This window comes from Pygocentrus nattereri, chromosome 19, assembly GCF_015220715.1.
Source record: "Pygocentrus nattereri isolate fPygNat1 chromosome 19, fPygNat1.pri, whole genome shotgun sequence".
In the NCBI taxonomy this organism is placed as follows: domain Eukaryota; kingdom Metazoa; phylum Chordata; class Actinopteri; order Characiformes; family Serrasalmidae; genus Pygocentrus; species Pygocentrus nattereri.
The window spans coordinates 15566871-15589803 of NC_051229.1; the positions used below are offsets into that span (position 1 = coordinate 15566871).

Sequence of the window (22933 nt, forward strand, 5' to 3'; positions counted from 1 at the left end):
TAATTGTGTGATGATTTCAACCCAGATTTGAAAAGCATTCAGAACAATGTATCAAATTTTAAAGCAGTATCACAGATAATGTCTTGTCTGAGCTTCTCTCATTTACTATCTAAAAACTGGGTCTATGAGCATAACGTAGCATCTGGGTGCATCCCATCAGAGTAAAGCAGGTGGGACGGCAGGGCTTGTGCTATACACCCACACACACCCAAATGACTGGAGCTACGCCTAAAACTGCTTACTAATGTGCTATATATTCTAACCTCATAAATTCTAGGGGTTGTGGTTTTTGAGCTTATTATATTACGCTAGAGGGCTTGACCGATTCCAAAGGGACTATATGTACATTTGCAAACATCTGTCAATGTGTTTCATAACACACATATATTACACATAAAAATAGCACATATATTACACATTTCACAAAAATGTGTCAAAATGTAAACATACATATATTTACAAATATTTTAAATGTTCACGAACTGGCGTATATTTAAATATTAAAGTGATGCATTTAGGTATAGAAAATATATGTACATATTTTTCTTCCATATGGAGTGCTGCAGGCATTGAACTTTTATTCTCATTATTATTATTGTTATTATTATTATTACTGTTATTTTATTTGATTTAACCTTTGTAGTGCATAATTATTGTATTTTCACATACAAAAATACGGAAAACCAAATCGAATCTTTACCTCAGAGCTGAAAATCCTATTGTGAAAATATGTTCCACCCCCGATTGTGACGCAATTGATTCTGGAATCCTGAATGTAGAAACTGCCTTGTGACATCTGTTTAATCAGATTAGGACAGAGAAACCTTCTAACCTGTCTTTTTGATTATTTAAACACGACTTTTTGTTTTCTGGACGGCTCCCGTCACGCCCCTCAAACCGACCTATCCAGTCGAGCGTCTCTGCCTTTGGACTTCATTTCCCACAGTCCCGTGTAAGTCGCCCTTGCTTGCTAGTGTCAGACAGTGTATTCGAAAAGGCATGGAAGGTGCAAGTTCTCGTACTCAGTTTTCGTGCACTTGAGGCGAATGAAGTGTAGAAATGTCTTCGAGCCGTTTCCCGTTGGCTGCCGAGCTTTGAGGACACTTTTGAATATGCGTGTGTTTACAAGCAGCGTAGTGTGACTGGCCACCAGGTTAGTTAACCAGCTCACGGAACGGTAGCTAGCCGTCTGTGGCTAACCCTGCTAGCGTTGGTATTCAACTCAACTCAAGGGGAGTGGTTGTCAAACTGTCATTACATTTACATGAAAAAGTGTATCTAACCTAGTCTGTATCTAGGAGGTGGAGCACGTGTCAAGCAGGGCACAACTCGCTCGTGTTATCAGGAAGGTAAGTCAAAGAATTATGAATTCAATCGAGTAACGTAATACTTTGTTAATGATAGCTAGCTGGGTCGCTAACTTGCTTGCTAAGTAAGTCTTTCTCTAACGTTAGTTGTGGTTCATTTGAGAGGAGTGTATTTCGTACTATTTGGACTCTTTTCTGTCCAGGCTGTTGTTGTTTACTGAGTAAAGAATTCATTGTTTAGTATGTAAACATGCAAGGCGTATGGGGGTGGGGGTCACAGTGTGAGGCTAGTAAGCTGTACTTTGCCCTGGTCGTTTCACCTTACAAAGGTCTCAGTGGTTTTAACAGCATGTAGGGCTGAACGATTTGGGAAAAATGTCTAATTGACACATTTTGTGACTGTGATTTAAGTGGTAAATATTTCTACATTATATTATATGATATAAATGACATTTTTTTGGCCAAGAAGAAACGTTTTTTTTTCTGGTTTGAGGCTTGTACCCTGAATGTAGTGTTCCAAACAGCCAGTAAGTTGTGGTTGTGATGTCACAACACATGGTGGTTTGGTTATCTTTGATTGGTCTAACTCAGCTACAGCCCAGCAGTTGCCCAGCTGTGTTATTAGGTCAGTTTTAAAACAATATAGTGTTGTTCTGATAATACCTACAATAGTTTTAAAATTCTAAGCTGCTTTTCCTTCTGGGTCGTGGGGGATCCGGAGGCCATCCCAGCAGTCATGGCGTGGAAGGCAAGATACACCCTGCACAGGTCCATTACCATTCAAAGTTGAACTAATTAATTTAACTGTCAGATGCTGTGAGATAGCATTTCAAGGGTTAATGTCTAACAGATGAGATCAGTATGCTATAATGGGATGTGTTTTGCTCCTGAAAGCACACCGGGGTTAGGATAAGAGACCAAGCTCTGTTTGAGTTACTGTAGGTCTGAATAACAGCAAAATAGGGGTTCTCTATTTTCATACATTCACTAAACATGCCTTGCTTAGCTAAAGAGTGATCAGTGTGTTAGACTTGAAAATAAGTCAAATAATTCCTTTCTTGACACACAAAGCCTCAGGAATGCATGGTTTGATAAGTGAATGAGCTGCTTCCTTGAGAAAACTTCATTGGGAACATTAGGCCATTAGTCCCCAGTCCAATTTCTCAGGTTAGGATAAGAGACCAAGCTCTGTTTGGGTTACTGTAGGTCTGAATAACAGCAAAATAGGGGTTCTCTATTTTCGTATACATTCACTAAACATGCCTTGCTTAGCTAAAGAGTGATCAGTGTGTTAGACTTGACAATAAGTCAAATAATTCCTTCCTTGACACACATAAAGCCTCAGGAATGCATGGTTTGATAAGTGAATGAGCTGCTTCCTTGAGAAAACTTCATTGGGAACATTAGGCCATTAGTCCCCAGTCCAATTTCTCAGGTAATAAGATACTTCTCAAAAGTAGCGCACCAGAGTCTATAAAAGCCTTGGCTGTAAGGTGACCCACAAAGGCAAAAAAGAGGTTCAAAGGTTGCTTTATAATGCAACTGTTTATATTACTCATACCCACATGTACATGCATATATCTACAGTGCAGCTGCACATACTGCTAATTGTATTTTATTTATTTTTAGGTTAAAATGGTCTATTTTATATTTGGGCTTACTGTCCTTGTACTTCTACACTTGGTGAATGAAGATTCTGATTTTGAGTTGTTTGTGGAAGAAGGCTTGGAGAGAAACATGTAACATATAAAATGCAATTTTAACAATTAATATCACAATATTTAGTTTTTTTGAGGTTTGATAAGTTGGAACAGCAAAAGCCCCTGTAGTGCTACATTTATGAAATACTATTTAAAACCTTTTGTTCTGTGTTTGTTCATGCTCTGCAGTGTACTAAATTCAGTGAAACAAAATTACAGTTGTTTGCAAATGTTTGGGCACCTCTGGTCATATTACAAGTTTCTAATGAAAGTAAGTCACACATCTGGTACAGAAAATGCACATCTGCACATTTAATACACAACTACTGTATATTTGTTGAATTTAACATATCGAGAAAAAATAAAGCACAAAATGTGGCCTGTTTTTTTAAAAGGTTTTTAAATGTTTCTTGTTTGTTAAAGAAGTACATAGACATTTTTCAACATTTGCAAGAAAATGCCATATTTAAGTGTGTTCCTTGTGGAGGACGTGTTAACATATTCTCACATAGAAAATAAATAAAACATGTAATTTGACTGAGGGTGTTCAAACTTTTGCATACAACTGTAATTGTGATCTCTTTCTAGTAAACATGCAGCTCATGCCGTTGATCTGTGTTCTTTGAGTACTGATAGTATCCGTGATAAAAAAAGTGTATTGTGTCGTTTTATTATCAGTTTGGTTTTGCTAAGAAAGCGGATGAAAAACATTTATTGTTCTTCGGTAGAGCAGAATGTGTAGGGGATGTGGCTGTTGCCCTAAAATATCTGCGTTTTATTTATTTTACTGCATTTATAACACAATTCAAGTAAATTGTATATTTTTTGTAATGCTCATTTTTTGTAATGCTCATCATGAGGTGGATTTAGTACCACCATCTACATTTTACAAAGGTTTAAGTATCTGCATCAGAAGATATATACATGAAAATTATCAGCTGTCAACATCGATCTGCATCATCCCTCTTAATTACATAGTACACAGACTCATTTGGTTCAGAAAAGTACACATTTTATTTTAAACCATGCACCTTGTTGTTGTGAAACAAAATGCCTAATTTCCTGATCCAAATCTATCTGTGAAGTATATTATTGAGAGTTGGGATGCTGGTCGATAGTGTCTAGAAAGATTTAAATGACCTTAAGTGATCTTATAAAACAGTCCAACAGAGGTATAAACAGTATGAAAACAGATAGATGCACTAGGATGCTTAGTTTTAATTACTGATAATAGTTTGACATGCCTTCAGAAAAGAGTTGGGGGCGTAACAGGGTTACAGTTTTTATATTTCATTGCACCATTAGTACAAGCAGCATTAGCCGGTGACTGGTTAAAATAACAGGGCTGTCAGCCAACATGTAAATAGATCTGTTATCAGCACTGATGTGTAACTACAGTGCTGCTTGCACCAGAGCAGAATATAAAAGGGCATAGAGGGTTAATAGGGTCAGTGAGTTTTCAGTTCCATGGCTAGGACACATCCGATGAACTAGACATGCCAAGCCTCCGTTTCCCTGACAACCCTGTCCTCCCTCGGGTCCGCACTTTTTTCTCCCTTCTTGTCTTTTTATTCCTCCATTCTCTCAATAAGCCTGTCCCAAAAGGCTCCTCTGTCCAGTTTTATAAGCTAACAATTAACTCTTAGAATAATGAGCAGCTAAAATTTCCTCTCTAAATTTTCCATTTAGTTTAGAATCGGCTGTCCAAATGCAGGGTGGCTCCAACACTGTATTTAGCAACAAATAATAAACGCTTCAAATCACTTTTAAAGGAATTGTCTTGTGGTAATTAATCTAATCTAAGTCTGCTGTATCTGTGGTGCATGGGCAAATACCATGGACATTTTGTACACACTTAGCTTAGCAACAGCATCTGCCCATTGGACTCCACTATAAGTCTCTTTCAAGTCAATAAGTGTTCTTTTTATTTACATAAAAACATTGGAATTGTCTGTGGTAATTGAACATATGCCATGTAGATAAAGACAAGGTTATAAAAACCCTGGGGTAGTCGTTGTACAGATCTTTCTCTGTTAAGGCTTGTTCACACCACAGTTTAGTTTAGACAAAAAAATAAATAAAATAAAATAACGCAGGTCAACTTTGGAAAATAATCACATGTATATTAATAAACTTTCACTAAACATTAAGTCTAAAACTGAGCGACTACGATGCTGCATAATAAAAAAGAAAAGACGAAATCGCTGACACATTTATCAAAAGCAGAAGAGGTTTGGTGGGCTCCTTGTTGAACTCCCTATGTTGCATTTCTGTAGAATAGGGTGCATCCAGTGTGTGTGTCGTTTGATTGCAGTGCTTAAAAGAGAAAAGTCTATACATTTCTTTTTCCTTCTCTATCTTTTTCAGAGTGTTTACACAAAAAATATTGGATTTGGTGTGGACTTTGGGCTGGCTTTACACTGTGAAACTTGTACCCTGTACCCTGTTTATTACTAGTTTATTAACTAGTTTCTTGTTGTGAGTTGCATGTGACTTTATTTCTGTGTAACTTGATATTGCAGTTAAAAAACTTGCCCTTTTGACTAAGTTTGGTTGTTCACAACCTTCATTCTGATGCTTTGTTTCCATTCATACAGTGTGTGTGTGTGTGTGTGTGTGTGCGTGCGTGCGTGTGTGTGATGGTAAGAGGAAACCTTTCACCCAGAGAGCCACCAGTACAGAAGGGTTGCACTGTTATGCGAACACTCTGATGCCCTCACACTTGGTTTATGTGGATAGCAGCCATTATGTGTGCCAGCTGAGTCAAGTCAAGTTTATCTCAGCAACACCATAAGCACATGCAGCCCTTCCATTCAGTCATATGTCAAAGCGTCATGTGTTGTTGTGGGTGTTGACAGGATTACTGAAGGATTTCTAATGTAGCTCCTTACAACAGTGCCAGAAAAAAATTATGTGGGGCATAAATTTAAGAGTGGGAGATATGTCCAAAGTCCATAATCACAATACTTGAAGGCACCTTCATGATCTACGATATGTATCTCGATATTTAGTTTTGCATACAAGTTGGACTAAATAGAATACACCAGTGAAACAGTAGAGCTACATTTATTTATATATAGACTGTGTTAGTAAATTAATGTTATAGTGATTTATTTCCAGTTTATTAAGTAATCATATAAATGCAGTTTATGATACCATTTTATTTTCTGTTTATTTATTTCTGCCCAGTAATGCTGATGTGGGTTTCCACTCTTATGCCTCTTTATATCCAATGCTGTGTTATTACTCAAATTGCAAAGTAAGGTGATTTTTCGAGAATGTACATTTTAATAGGTTATGTTTCAAATTGATTTTAATAAAGTAATAGTGACAGCCCTGATTACTATGCAGTTTCAGCAGTACAGAGTAAAGACTGTCTATAATTGGTCTAAATCTTTTTCATCATTTGTTCAGTGGTCTAGACGTTTTGTCATGATTACAATACTACATCATATTTCCTACCACTAATGTGAACCAGAAGTAGAAGGGTGTGATTAGTGCATTTGTGTTCATAGGCCTGTCCTTTCTGCAATTTAAATAATTCAGCGGTTCTGGTTCTATTTTTGGAATTCTGCCATGTGATGCCCTTTTAGATGCCATTTGATCCTGTAAGTTATAGATTGTGCATAGCTGTTTACCTCTCTCATATACATACCCCAGTGACCTGGCACTAGGTAACATTTTGCTCAGGCTGTTCTTTGGTGAGAATATGACATCTTGTTTAAGATCAGGTTAAACATTCACACATTTTACCTGTAGGTCTGGTGACTCTTCACTAAGGACATTGGGCATGTCTGATCGTATTGTAGAACAATAACTGGAACTTAAGCTGGTCTTTGTAGACTTCAAAGACAAAATTTCATAGAAAGCCACTCAGGAAGCAACTATGTTTCCTAGTGATAAAAAATGTTGATGCATGTTCAAATGAAGATTCATGAAGTGTTTTCTGAAGCAATTTTGTATGTGTCTCAGATTGTCTGCTCCTTTACATGAACATCTGACATTATACTGTGATTTTGTAAGCAAACTAAGTTGCTAAATTATATACAGTTGGCATCCCCCCATGACCCTGAGGGAGAAGCGGCTTAGAAAATGGATGGATGGATAGATGGATGGTATTATGATATGTTTGAGTGTTTTTGAAATAATTTTTTGTATGTTACCCATAAATCATGTAGATTTTATGTCAAGTCAAAATTTAGCACTTTATAAAATGGGCATTATCACAAAGCATCTTAACCAAAAAAATCTAGGTCCTTGCCCCAGTGAGCAAGCCAAGGATGACAGTGGCAGGGAAAAACTCCCTAAGATAAAGAGGAAGAAAACTTGAGAAACTTGATATGCAGATTATGAAATTTGTTTAGTCTACTGCTGGTAGAGAAGACTGATGTGGAATCCCTCTTCCCCTGTAAGCAGCACAGCAACAGCTCTGTCAAGCCCTCACATATAGTGTTTAATTTTTACTGACCAATTAGAATTAAGATAACAGTACCAAAAAGTGAAGAAACTTGTGCGGAGATGCTGGTTTAATTTTTGCATATTCGGATAGCTTTTGAGCGGTGGGCAAAAAAAATGATTAACCTGTGAGCACTATCAGTGTTTGCAAACATGACAGTGAGCTAGCACTTCATTTTTGTCTGAAATTGATTTCATGGATTTCTGTGGAATGTTGTTACTGCTGTGAGAGCATCACAAGTGGCAATTATCAGGTCTGCACAATTGATTGTCTTTTAATTGAGATCAGAAATTTTGCCTTCCTCAATCAAACATAACCGTGTGTAACATTGGTGAACTTGAAGCAAAGAATTGTACACTTGAAAGAAGGGCTTATAATGTGCAGTATGAAAGAAATGGCTGTTATCTATTGATTTAAAAGGCTAAAAATGGTCCTGAATTGCCTCATTTGTAGCAATTGTGATGTCAATGTGGAGTGAAATGATTGTGATTATTGTTTTAGCTATTATCATGCCACCGTAATATCTGCAACAAATTTTATAATGATGTACATTTTTCCAAGTTACACCAGGCTGCTTTTTATCTTTTCTAGGAAGCTGTCCTGCGTGAGTGTATCCAGCTAGCCAGCCAGCTAGCCCCCAAGTGCTGGCTTGTATGAGTGTAGGGGGCAGGGATGGGGAATGGAGTGCAGGAAAGCCAGCGGGCGCTCACACAGGGTGAAGTGTTGCCACTTCCCTCCTCCAGCCAGTCCGAGGTAAGAATATGAATCTATGAATAAGGTCTGCAGAAGTTTGAAGAAGTTAGAGGGCTGACTGTATCTCTGAATGCTGCAATTCACTAAGTGGATTCAGAAGTCTTTATTTCATGACCTGTGTATATGTATATAGGAGTAGGATTCACACTGGTCTGACTTGGCAATGAACACAAACACATCTCCTCTCTTCAACTAGCTGGATATAGATGCAAAATCCAATCAAATTGAAATCTTAATGAGTCAATATTCGTGTTATTAATACTTGTACCCATTCCATAGACGGAATGAATTGGATCCAGTGTTATGCATAGCCATGCTGTACCAGTGCAAGTGGAGCTTTAGATCATGTTATGAGAGTGCCTTATGGCATCAGCCCTTCTTAGTTAACATAATGCACTGTACAGTATGGGAAAAGATTATCAATCACCAATTATAAGGCTTGCCAATGACCTTTAGACCTGTGCTAGTAAGAGTCCTGTTATTTAGGTAATCATGTGAAAAATAAGCACTGTAAACAGTTAAACCGTTTTGAGGTAGAGGCTATCACTTTTCCGTTTGTCCATTAATTTTATGATGGTTCCTAACACTGAAGCGGACAGAGAAAACACAGTAAGTGAGTTGAATGTTAATCTTTGTCAAATCAAAGAAGATAATAAAGTGCAGTTCAGTAACAGTTGTGATGGTCATCTTTATTGTGGCCACAGAATTATGCGCAGACACAGGATATAGCAGTACTGAGGGAGCTGCAGCACTTCTAGATTTCAAGACTATTTAACTGCAACAAACAATAGCAGAAAAATAACAAAAGAACTGAACTTTACAATATTTTGAGCATAGCAAAGACTCATTTGTGCTTTTTTTGTAGGTTGGAATTTGTTCATTGTAATAATCTGACGATAGGTGTGGGCATCTATCTTAACTTTGGGCTTGATGCCATCAACAATCTGATTGGCCGACACTCAGCTGATTTTTATGTTTGTCCAACAAGTGAGTAAGACATGTGAGGTGAGCATCAGTGGATGCTGTCATGTTCGTAAACACGTCTTATTTAGCATGATGTCACGTATACGCTGCTCATAATTTCAGCACCCCATCTTAAAATAATGTCCAGTATTCCTCGAATTGTGAATGTCACACAGTCTGAGAGTTTGCAGAGGCTTAGCTGAGCCCTTTGCCTTTTTAATGAAGCCAGTAAAAACACGTTGTGTGAGGATGTCGTAAAATGCACAGCTTAACATTTGAGGCAGCTTTTTGTATGGACACGATATCTGTCTGCAGTACTGAGTTCGTTTAACTCAGCACAAGGAAGATCAAAACACAACACAAACACATGGACAGGACTGGGATGGGCCAATCGTGACACCATTGACTTAAATTAAAAGTAAAGTAGGTTTTTTTCCGTCTCCTGTTATCATTTTGGAGATAAGAGATTTTCTTCTGACAACAGTGATTTGCAGTTGTGTGCAAGCAGACAACAAAACCGATGTACGTCCAAACACTACACGAGCATTTTTTCAGTGTCTGATTGATCAGAAACAGGTACAGATTTCTTATCTAGAGCAGTGATGTTCAGCCTCATTCCTGGTAACACAACACATCCAGCTTATCAGGTTCTTCAGCAGCATCTGATAGCTACTGCAAGTGGATTATGCACAATAACCAGTTGTTTTGTTGACGTACTGCGTTATAAAACCCAGTGATAATCAAGTCAGTTCTGATGAGCACATATGATGACTGTTTTTAAAGAGTCACAGTGGAAGTGCGGATGAATGGATATGCCATTGGATTCCCAATGCAAATTTCTCTAGCCCCAAACTAACATTTTTGCATTGTGCAATTTTTGGACCCTGTGCAGTTTAAGCAGCTTCAAAATGAATCATTTATTACCTCTGTCGGTTGAATGTATGTTGAATGTGTGCATTGAATCGAGATCATCATGTTAAATGATACAATATCTGTATTGTAAGAACTCTACAACACCTACAGCAAAAATTATTGCCTTCCTGTGTAGCTTGCTGTTTCATGCATTTCTCATTCATTACAGTGTGAGATTTTAGGACTGGAGAAAGTTCAGGTATAAAACGTCTCCCATGGTTTCATCTGCACAGCAGTGTTGTAACACTGGGTTTCAGAGCTTTGTAACCTGACTCCCAATTTGAGAGTGTGTTTGTTCCAGAGTCAACAGTGTGGGATACTTTTTGATGCAAAAATAGTGGCACACTTTAAATACATACACTCTTATTTTTAGAATAGCAAAGTAATCTAAAGCTTCTATTTCAGTCGGCTGTTATTGCCATCCAGTTGTCATTTTGAGCCGTTATAGAAAGCCACATGCTCCCGCCCACAATTAAATGATAAAATAAACAGTTAAGTAAAACACCAGAGTGAGGTAAATAAAATAATTTGGCAGTTTAATTTAGTTTTAGTTTTAATTTGAGATATTATAGTGAGTAAAATTGGGGTGAATTGTGTGCGCAATATCTGTATGCCCTGGAAATTCATTTTAAGTTGGGTAATTATTAGGGCAATTATGAGTAATTGAATAAACATGATTAATCAATTAAAAATCATCTATTTATTTTTTGATGATTATTATTATTTTGATTTATATTGTTAATTCTTTTACATTAATAATCAGGGTGACACACCTATTCATAATCATAAGCAAGCAAAAGATTTACATTGATTTTCTAAGTGAAAATAAGTACATTCAAGAATTACAACACAAGGATGAAGTTAATTTAGTAACTAAACATCCAATGTCTGTGATTCATTAAGTGCTCAAATAGTTACTTAATGTAGATGAGTAACTTATATTTTTTTGCAACAGCTGAAGTAATTATGGATGACTGAAATGAGTCAATGTGAATTTTAATTTGAGTGGGATATTGTGGGGAATTTTGTAGAATATCTCTATATCTACAATAAATATTATTTTTATGTTGCATGCTTATTAATGGCATTGTGATTAATAATAATAGTAAAGAGGAAAAGAAATCAATTGGAATTTTTATTGATAAGTTGACTCATCAATCACTCATTATGATGCTGCATATTTTAAATTCTTTTACAGTAAGAAACACACCCACTTACAGTCATGTGCAAAAGATTGAACACCCGTGGTGAAATGACCAGTTTTGTTGGTTTTCTAAGTAAACATAAGTTTAGTTGTTCGAGTTTAAATATTGTGAAGAAATAAAACTAAAACATCATGATTAACATATTGGGGAAAAAAGACTTGACATCAGACGTGTTAATTTATCCAGTAAAAATATTTTGAGATCATTATTAATATTTCTATTATGTCAATTTTAATTAATCAAGTATGTTTTGTGTTAATTTAATGAATCTGTAAAATAGTTGGTAGATTGCTTCATTACTACTATAACTGATATAGTATGTGATGTTGTTTTAGATTGCTTATATCAGCTGAGTAGACAGTCGTATGCATTTTGTACTATAGCTGCCTCTTGATTTAACTTCCCACCTAAATGGTTTTGATGCTGTTTCCTTATAAACATTCACGGTCTGTCAGGCAGGTTTAATCCGTTCTAGTTCCTTGCATAAGTTCGTCTTAATAATATACTGCATCTCAAACAAACACATAACTATGGCTTCATGTTTGCATTGACTCATCATTGGCTGGCATGCCTGGTACCTGCATTTATACAATGAATCAGCTCTAAAAACATGTCTTTACATAGGCTTTACGCAGTCTGCCTAGTCCTGCTTCTCTGTTTTGCACTCAACACCAGGATCATCCAATAGAAGATCTGTTGGTGAAAAACAAATAGGGATGCACTGATAATTCATTTTTATAGCCGATTACTATGTGAAATTTAAACTGGGTGCTAAAGTCATAGAGCTTGCTCCTGTTAGAATGTCTGGCATGGTTAGTGTGTCTTTTAAAAACACAAGAAGTTCAGTATTTTTGTTTAGTCCAAAGATAAAGTGGTAAATGTAACTTGGATTTTACCCTCCAAGCTTTGCAAAACTGCAGTTGTGACTGTAATTGGGGTTGTTTGTTTGAGGGACTGTTCAGGAAAGCTTTTGTGGCGACTTGATGTTTATCATAAGTGGCTTATTTATTCTTCCGACATTGGTGCCGTATTTTCATGCCAAACTCTCAGGATAACTGCAGTGGAATTTTGTAGTTTGTGTGTGTAATCTTAGAAAAGGTTTTTCTTTTTTCTTTCAGTCCTTTTTTCTTTCCATTCCCAGTCAAAAAGGTTATTAAGTACAAGTTATTTATTCTTTAGGATATATTTTTGAGGAATCTATTGGATATAAGATCATCCACTTGCATAGGGAAGAGGAAAGTCAATGGAAAATACATGGGGGACTTTCCAAAATTGTTCAAAATATGATACGAGGAAGGAGAGAAAATGGAATTCCTAATAACTGTCCAAGAACTGGTAGGTCACCAAAACCTTTAAAAAAAAAGCTCAAGGCTTGCAATTTTTTCCTCAGAAAATCAAGCCCAACTTTTACTTTAGATCTGAAAATAATCCACAGATGTTTCTGTCCATCCTTCCACTGTGAGAAGACACCTCAACACTATGGGTCTGAAAGGATGTGTGCAGCATTAATACTGTTTTTTATGGGGTTTTTTTTCTTCTCCTGCGTGCGTGCATGCGTATGTGTGTTTGTGTATCTGTGTGTCTGTGTGTCTAGGGTTTTAAGCAGAGTCGCTCCGTGTTGAACTCATTGTTCTCTGGAGCTTTGGCAGGGGCCGTTGCCAAAACAGCTGTGGCTCCTCTGGATAGAACAAAGATCATCTTCCAAGGCAAGAAACACTAAACTGATACTTATACAGAGTCCAACACACACTCCTTACAATGAAATAAAAATCTGTCTACGCTGCTATTGCCAATATAAGAATATGTATATTGTTCAGTAAGTTATTAAGCCCACTTATTTTTCTGTTTGACCCTTTGAACCATCTGTAGTAGTGCAGACTAAAGCCTACCTCCTGGTGTGCTGTATGTTGCTATGACAGAAACCGTGACTGTGGGCCTCTTGTTCACCTTTAGATTTTAAATGGCTATATAAGCAAAACCTTTAGCACCTTCAACAGACAATGCTGAACAGTGCTTGCAGGACAACTATTATTGAATCAACAAGCAGCAAACTAACAGCAACAGCAAAGTGAAAAACAGCAGTTCCCTTTGAGGGTCTCCACTTAAACAAGAATCCATGAGCTGTATGAACAAGTGGCTGTAATCACGTTGGAATCATGGCCTATACATATATATGTATGTGTGTGCATGTGTGTGTGTATATATATATATATATATATATATATATATATATATATATATATATATATATATATATATATGTATATATATATATATATGTGTGTGTGTGTGTAAATGATGCATACATTCATTGGTTGGAACGTGCAGCCACTATTGCTCTCACTGGACATGGTGATGAAAATTTTAAATTGTGGTCATTGTATAGAAATCATGTGATTGTCATATTCAAGTTCATGTGACTCTGGGTTTACATGAAACAAATCATGTTACTAAATCTTTCATAGTAATAAATATGTTCCGATGAAACTTATTTTACCCCTTGATATAACTACAGTTATATGCAAAAGTTTGAAAATCATGTTACACGTTTTGTTGATTTTCTAGGTGGAAATACGTTAATACATGCTCAACAGTCAACATACTGAAACATAGCATTCTCCTGCACAATTTAGTGTACAGTTTCTATTTCTTGCTGAGCTTGAAAAAGAATAAAACCTAAAATATAAAATGCACTGTAAGATTTGCAGTGGCTTATCCCCCCCCATATATGATTATTTATTTATTTATTTATTTATTTTTTGCAATTAAGGAAATGTCTAACTTTCTTTTTCTCATTTTGTACCCTTTACATTTCAGTGTCTTCAAATAGATTTTCTGCCAAGGTGAGTGTATATTTCAAGAAGTGTTAACAGCATAGCAAATAATGTTAAATGATAAAGCAAGCATCAATTAGTGCACTCTCTCTACCCTGTAAAGGTAATTATAATACTATGGGGAAATCATAAAGCTTTTGGGAAACACAAAATTCCGGCAGTGAAAATGCCTTTCTTGCTAATGAAGCATAAAGTTATTGAAGCCAAACTCATACAGATCTGTCTGTTTTTCCATGAGAGCAGGAGGCGTATCGGCTGATTTACCGTACCTATCGCAAGGATGGCTTCTTCAGCTTATGGAGGGGCAACTCGGCCACCATGGTGCGGGTGATTCCCTATGCTGCCATCCAGTTTTGTGCCCACGAGCAATACAAAAGGCTGCTGGGAAGGTATTATGGCTTCCAGGGAAAGTAAGTATCTTATACTATGCAATAGTAGGGCTACAGAATATCTCATTTGCTAATCATTAGTGGGTTTTTTCAGTGTTAGTATTCTAGAAGACAGCAATATGCAAGTAAGCCTGCAAACAAATTGCAGGTTTTTTTTTTTTTGGTTTTTTTTTTTTAATCAACTGCTGTGAGTATCCTAAATAACCTCAGAAGTTCCGGGTTGATTCTAGATGTTGAGTTTCTGCAATTATTTGGATTAACCAAGGCAGTCCTGTGAGCCAATAAATAATTTTGGCCGAAGTATTGCAGGCCAGACTTTAGCCGTGTCTTATTAAGGGTTACGTAATATGTTATAATGTATTACAAGGGATATCGTAGTCACAAAACAATTACAATGTGGTATTTTGTCCATATCTTGTAACCCTATATGCCCTATTTAGTAGTGTCTCAAATGCTGTTAAATGTTAGCACATGCTTAGCCTGTGTGGGACCTTTGAGAGATTAGACACAATTAAAAGATATGTAGTTAATAAAGTCCAAAATAAAGAAATCCAAGACATGGCAAGTAAACTTCAATATGCAGATTAGATCAAGACTTAACAAAATATAAAGCATGAATCTGTTTTTATCCCAGTTTACTCATGTCTTGATCATTATCGTGGTCTTAAGTCGACATTTTAAGACTAACTAGGCCCATTTTAAATCTAGGCCTATTGCACCCTGGTCTTAGGGTGAGTGAGCTGATGTAAGATCAAGTTTACTGATCTAATAACCATAGAAGCTAATCATTACCACATAGCGTGATGTCTCTTGAATAATGCTGACTAGTTACTATTCACTTCCATTTATTGTTAGTAACAGTGGTACTATTAACTGAACCATAACTGATCATCATAACCTTGTGGAGGAAACTGTAGCATAATTAGAATGGCACACATAAAAAGAACCCTTGAAGAACCAACTTTTTAAAAGTATAAATGGTGAAAACTGGTCTTTGGTGAGCAGCTTTACACTAAGAAATGATTCGTAGATGCTGTAGTGTCCCAGTGTCCCTCTTCTGCAGCCCTCATTAAGAAGTGTTGAGTTTCATTCACTAAAGCTGTTCTGTGACTGTCTGCATGCCAGCATAGGCCCCATTTCTGTAAGGTCATCGCTGTTGCTATCAGATTACAGCATTTTCAAAGCATCATGCTTCCATCATGCATTTGGAATAAACAAAGCATCAAGTAAAGCACAGTATTATCATTTCCATCAAAACAGGGCCAGTCTGTAATTTTATCCCATTACTGATACACCAGTGCATTTTCAAGGCTGATCGAAATCACAATATATCCTGCATATCCTGCATTCTGTTTCACCTAATCTTGCAAATATGTTGGTTGGATATGTCATAAGTTAGCTGTCATCTCATACAGTGCCTTAGTGCCTAGCACTCAATGCCCTGTTTGCTTTCTGTTGCAGGGCTTTGCCTCCTGTTCCACGACTCTTGGCTGGCTCGCTAGCTGGTACCACTGCGGCCATGCTTACATATCCACTGGACATGGTCCGTGCCCGCATGGCTGTCACGCCGAAAGAAATGTAAGATGCACTGATCCTTAAAGGGGTACCTCTTCTGAAAAATCCCTAATAACTACTAAAAACGAAAATGTTGGTGGTGGATTGTTAAGCATTATGATAGTTATGCTAATTTCTCCACAGTCGCTTTCTGTGTTTAGGATTTAGGACATTTTGTATACTGTAAACGCTTAATGTTGAGCTTTGTTCCCTCATTTTACTCAAATATGTTTCTGTTCTGTATTCAACAGAGGAATAAGCACTTAGCTATGACTGAAGTAGACATGTTTTCCTTCAATGCTACTGTGCAATTCTGTATTATTATTTAACAGCAATATTTTAAAATTAAATGGAGCAACTGATTTGATTGGTGGTTAATATTGTTTTTGGCCTGTGGTTGTCAGGTACAGTAATATATTGGATGTGTTTGTACGGATCTCCCGTGAGGAGGGACTGAAGACGCTCTACAGGGGATTCACCCCAACAATACTAGGAGTGGTTCCCTATGCAGGACTCAGCTTCTTTACCTATGAAACACTTAAAAAGCTCCATGCAGGTATTTTGTTTTACTGCAGTTTGTGTCAGATATATACTGTATACACATTTCCGTACAACTTTACCAGCCAAGATCCCCCCCAACTTTCATATTAGTGTCGCTCTGTGAAAAACGTATTCATACTGGCTTTACTAGTTTTTTTCCACTCTGTGTTGAGAAATTTTGCATCAGATTAGTTTGCTGTTACATTCTTTTGCAAGCTGTGACCACTCACAAAGTGACTCTGAGGAATTTGTATTTAAGATTTTGTTAAAGCTTTGTCAGTTCTCAATAATCATGTAATGTCATGTAATATCTATTTGTTTGGTATTGTTCTTATTGTTCTAAGTGCTTATTGGAAGTGATTATTTCTATAATAGATTCATTTATGGACTATCGATTGATTAATAGATTAATTGAATGTTCAGAGCATTTTTCTTGTTGCGTGTTTTGTTCTGTCAGAATGTCCATGTGTATCACATGAATATTACAGAGTAGGGTATAAATCTCAGAATGCATAGTGATTGCTGTTGTTTAGGAACTTTAGGAAGCTTTTACCACAGCTTGTTTTAATTATTATTTTGGTATGAATCAGAATTATTCTTAAAAATAAGTCATACAGAAATATGACTGGAAGGACTGTTGGCACAGTGGTGGAATATAGTCAGTAAAAATAATACCCCAACCTTTTTATTAGTTTTCAAATGAAATGCTACTGATTGAACAGCTGACTAGGTTTAATATAGATTGATTGTTGTTTACAGCCAGGACAGTCGGATACAACGTTTAAAATTCATAGGAAGCACAGATTTCTATAGTATCTGTTAGAGCTATTGGGAACAAAATAGATGGAAGAATTTGGTAGACTCCCAACAACCATCAGAAGACTGACCTTTTAACTTTATTATGGTAAGCAACCGATTTTTAAACAAATAGGTAAAAAAATACCTGGAAAGTAGTACAGACTCTGATATGACTTGTATTTGCAAAGTTGTTGAACTCAACCTCAAATCAGTGAACTGATTCATTCTACAAAATTTCTAGTTTCCCTGTATTTTAGTATCAGAGTGCTTCATTTCATGTGTAAAAATATATTTAGAGAGATAGTTGTAGCCATTCATATTGAAAAAAAAAATGTTGTAAATGTTGAGTTAGGTGCTATTTTTTTAAAAAATACTTAAAAAAATAGTGGCTTTTGTTTCTTCAGGTTGATGGCTTTTTTGGGGCGTTTTTTTTTTACCGGTTCAGCTTGGACTATTAAATACAGTCAATACAGTAAAGACATTTAAATTTAAGGATTGTCTTGGTTTGGAGAGTTTTTTCTCTCTTTTTCCTCATTGTAAAAATAATTTCTCCTGTGGAACGATGCTTCCGGACATCCCCTACCGGGGGTTGGATTCTGAACTTTTTCATTCTTCGTGAGTTTGCATGTATTGACTTCTTCAACCAACAGTTGCAGCCCTGGTGTTTATTTAGCTGTGATTATGCTTTTTTTTGTTCAGCTCTAATTTCTCTCTCTTTTTATTTCTCTATCAGAGAAGACAGGGAGAGCCCAGCCATACTCTTATGAGAGGCTTGCATTTGGGGCATGCGCTGGCCTGATCGGCCAGTCGGCCTCCTATCCGTTGGATGTGGTGCGTCGGCGCATGCAGACGGCTGGTGTGACGGGCCACATGTACGGCACCATCCTGGGCACCATGCGGGAGATCGTGGCCGAGGAGGGCATCATCCGTGGCCTTTACAAGGGCCTGAGCATGAACTGGGTCAAGGGGCCCATTGCTGTAGGAATCAGCTTTATGACCTTCGACCTCACACAGATCTTCCTTCGCAAAGTGGGCTATAGCTCACGATAGCCTGGAGGGGTGCTGGAAAGCCACAGAGCAGCAGCCTCTACAGAGAAGAAAATGAAAGTTTAGCAGGGAAACACAAGGATGTAGAGACAAAAAAAGGACTTTAAAGGGGTTGGGGTAAGACTTAAACTGTGAAATAGATTTCTGCTTATAGTGGAGGTGGAAATCACACAGAAAACTTCTTTCTGCCCATGTTGCCATGAGCAAAGGGAAAGCGACGCCGCTAATTTCATGTGAATGCTGCCAGTGGATCAAATAGGGTCATTTTTAATTAACTCACACAAGGCACAGAGATTATAGTGGAAGTTTGCAGAACTGTATGTTTATGTACTAGCAGGACTTCAGACATTTTTAGAGGTTTTGTTTTCTGCAGAAGCCGTTGGTACACACTATGTGTGTGAGAGTGTGGGCATGTGTGTGTGAGTCAGAGCGAGGTACAGACAGACAAAATGAATGTTATGTCCTCTATAAGCCCCCTTTACACTGCCGTCTCACAAGAGTCCCAGCACAGCGACATGCAGGATGTCCTTTAAGTGCAATATTATCTATGTTCTTCTCATACCCATATAATTCTGCCATCAGCATGGAAAGCCCCTGTGTTTTCTGCGTCTTTTCTGGCTCCTTATATTGCTCTCGTCCTTTTAAACATGGCTTCCTCATCGTCCTTCTGCCTTGTGACGCCCAGTGCGTTTGAGCTGCCTTGACTGAGTAACTAAGGATTGATTTATGTTGAGTTTAGGGGGGAAAAAATTTTGAACAACCCCTGGTGGAACATTTATGCGCAAATTTTGGTTTAGCTTAGTTTGAGTTAAAAAAATAATAACGTAAAATGAGACAACTTTTACACAGGCTGCATTGTATGATTGATACCACTTTAAAAAAAGTGCCCTTGTAAAGGATTTATGAATGGTTTAAACTCTGTTTATTAATGTGAGATCTGAGGGTTAACAGCATAGATGTGGGCTTACCTTATTTATGTTAAATATTGTTATAAATATTACTTAACAATAGTGTTTGACAGTAATTAATAACAGATCATTAACAATTTTTTATCATTCATACACTCTTTGTAAGCATAGTCTTATTTTAAAGTGGTACCATATGTTACTATATGTTCACTATGTTAAGTTCAGCAAATTAATTGTTCTTAAAAATGTACAGAAGTGTGTTAACTTGTTTTCACAAAACTGTGTTGGAGGTAAACCAGGGTCATCAGTAGCAAATGCACCCATATATTTTCATAGAGAGTATACAATAAAGTCTCTATATTAAAGCAGACAGCTTCAGAGGAAGTTTGGAGTTGCTTGCTGTCCACTGTAGGCGTGTTGGCTGCTTCTATCTTTAGCCTGTGCTATAAGTGTAGCCATGCAAGCCACCACTGAGTGGTCAGAGCAGGTGTGTGTGTGTGTGTGTGTGTGTGTGTGTGTGTGTGTGTGTGCACGCACGCGCAGTGAGCTGACCAGGTGCACTGAAGTGAGGGCAGTGGAAATGCTGTTTGGGTCAGTGTCTTGCTGAGAGAAGCGTGCTTGTTTGGTTCTACTGGAATGTGTCCTCATTTTACCCTTGTGTGTCGCTTTCTTGCCTGGGCTACAAATATAAGGAATGCTATGGTGCATACTAAGACTTCATACTAAAGCAAAGTTCTCCAGCTTTGGTCCTGGAGGACTTTTGTCCAACACAGTTTGGTCATTTTCCCTCCTCAAGCACACCTGATTGAACTAAATAGCAGAGTGCGCAATATATCATTATATTGTTTCTGCGTATTTGCCTTTGCAGTAGTGATATTGCCAAGGCTTGCGATATGCAAACGAACCTTTGAACAAATCATTAAATGTTGTTTACTTATGTGATGTCATCGTCTTGATCATATCTTTTGCGTTCCAGATGAAATATGGATAAAGTATCTTAACTGCAGTTAAATTGCTGTATATTGCAATTGAGATTCCTGTATTCAGTCATGTAGGTCATCCTACAAATTAGCACATCCTCTACAACTTGAACATGGCATTTTTTTTGCAAATGTCAGTGCACAATTAATATTTATTTGTTTAGCATATTGAGAAAAAATAAATAAAAAGCTATAGCTTCTGCAGAGACCACATTTGATGTCATATTTTTCCCTAATTTGTTAAATTCAGCAAATGAACAGCACCGAAATGTGCAGAAATGTGTTCTCTGTAGAGCACATGTTTTCAACAAAATGTCATTTGACCAGGGCACCCAAACTTTCACTGTACCCTCGATTCAGCTTCTTTTCCTGTTCTTAACTTAAAGCTCTTTTATAATAGAAGCCAGTGGTCAGGTTTGTGTTTTGGCATTCATGTGTGAACCAAGTAACTTTTGTCATCCAATGAATTCCAATAATTTATTAATAATAATCTGGCCAGTGTTGATAAATAGTGTAGACTAGCCTTTATCTATATTATATTTAAAGAGATATTTCAGTATTTTTCAACCTAAAATCTTGTCTAATCTGTCTGCCAGTATGCCTGATCTGTTTGTGCAGTACACATAATGTACCACAGATAGTAAGTCTAAGTAATTTTCCTATATGTAGATAAGACCAGAAAAGCTGGTAACTGAAATAGAAGGCTGAAGCATCTGCCCCATTGACTTCTATTGTAATTGAGTTGCAAGTTAAGAGGTTTTCTGCTCTTTTTATTAAGTAAAGGAGACGTGTTGAAATTATCTGTGGTAATTGACTTCCTGCTGCAGATATAGCAGATGCAGATTAGGTTGGAAAACAGGACATTATTCCTTTAATAGTTCTCCAGTATGGTATTAATATATTGTAAAGGATATCATAGTTGCAATATACAGCAATATACGTGCAGTTATCTTTTGCAGCTAATTGTGTTTGAGCAGGGAACTTATCAAACTGCTTCGACCCATCTGTCTTAGTGCTTGTCTGTTCATTGTTGAACAAATATGTCTGCAGCATTTAAAGCTGAAAGTTATATACTAAGTGCCTACATTGATAGAACAGGAAGACGTACTATGATCAACACTCACACTACTGCTTCTCTCAGTAACTACTCATCTTAAGTACCATGTGACAGTGTTCTGAAACTGTCAGTAATAGTGCAATAGGTAAAAGCTCATGTTTATGGTGAGCGCACTGTGTGGTGGTTATCAGTGTAACTGCATGATTTATTATTGTGCAAGTTTCAAATATTTGCTCTTTAGTATTTGGGTAACACATTGCAAATAACACCCTTTGCATTTGATATATTTTTGGTAACTCTTAAGAGACTTCATATCACTCATCTCAGCCTTCCGATGGAGCGCTATTGTGGACTGTTTAACATAATCTGCTCTCATTTACTTCTGTCTGTAATCCACTGTCATTCAGTGGCTAGTATTATGATGTATTCTATGAGCCTTGACCGTTGTCTCATCCGCACAAATATTGTCAAGGAGGTCAGAGTTGATTGTTGAAATAAAATGAAATGAAGTGAAAATGTCATTTTAAAAACTTAACATAAACATAACAGTCCTACTAACTGACAATCACGCTATGCCAAAGCACAGTTCGTGAATTGTGGACCTGTTTTATCTTGTGTAATGGCATTTTTTGGCTTTTAATCTGCAAATCCAAGAGGCCTATTAGAAATGTTTGTATTTAATGCTTTAAATATAACCACACCACTCCTTAGGGATGGAGAGGTTTTACAGTGTGTCATTTATCCCCCTGTAATAACCTCCCTGTTTCAGATGTTGGTGATTTCCCAAGTTAATTGATTTAATCTCTTACTAAGATGACTGATTTTGAAGCTTTAAGACTGGTTTTGTCAATTTTAAGGTATTGTGCCAAGTGAATGTACATTAAACTAATGAGACTGTAATCCTTGTGTGTTGGTGGTGTTGCTAAAATTTGTCCAGAATGAGTATCCTATTGAAATTCATGCACTGTACACCTACAATTATTTGAAGTATTTAATATCCCAATGTATTGATTACTTTGTAATGTGCTAAGATCGGTTAGAATGACTTAAGTCAGTCAAATGATTTCAAATCATTTATCACAAGCACATACATCTCTAACGATTGTTGCACTTAAATTACTGTACCATCCACTAGATGCCGCCACTTAACCACAAAGTGCCTTTGTTCAGTTTACCAAAGGTTAGAGCACAGTGATGGTTATTAATTATGAAAGGTGTACATTTACACCTCCATTATAAAAGGAGTAAATTTTATACCAGAATATCCATCACCTTATACACTAAACTCTGTATTTAGTTTTCTGTTTTTTTGCAAGAAAATATCTATTAAAATATCTATTTTACACACACACACACACACACACACACACACACACACACACACACACACACACATATATATATACATATATATATATATATATATATATATATATATATATATATATATATATATATATATATATATATATATGTATGTATATATGTGTGTGTATATATATATATATATATATATATATATATATATAT

General features: G+C 36.8%; 1 protein-coding gene across 1 annotated transcript; it reads left to right on the forward strand.

The window, feature by feature from the left end:
* The first annotated feature begins 939 nt into the window (after positions 1-939).
* Positions 940-22303, forward strand: slc25a42 (solute carrier family 25 member 42). Its single transcript, XM_017697126.2, has 9 exons — positions 940-1153; positions 1299-1349; positions 8055-8216; positions 12891-13002; positions 14114-14139; positions 14374-14540; positions 15981-16097; positions 16478-16629; positions 18145-22303. The coding sequence occupies exons 3-9, from the start codon at positions 8136-8138 to the stop codon at positions 18459-18461; spliced, it is 972 nt and encodes a 323-aa protein (XP_017552615.1). The 5' UTR covers positions 940-1153; positions 1299-1349; positions 8055-8135; the 3' UTR covers positions 18462-22303.
* Positions 22304-22933: the final 630 nt, after the last annotated feature.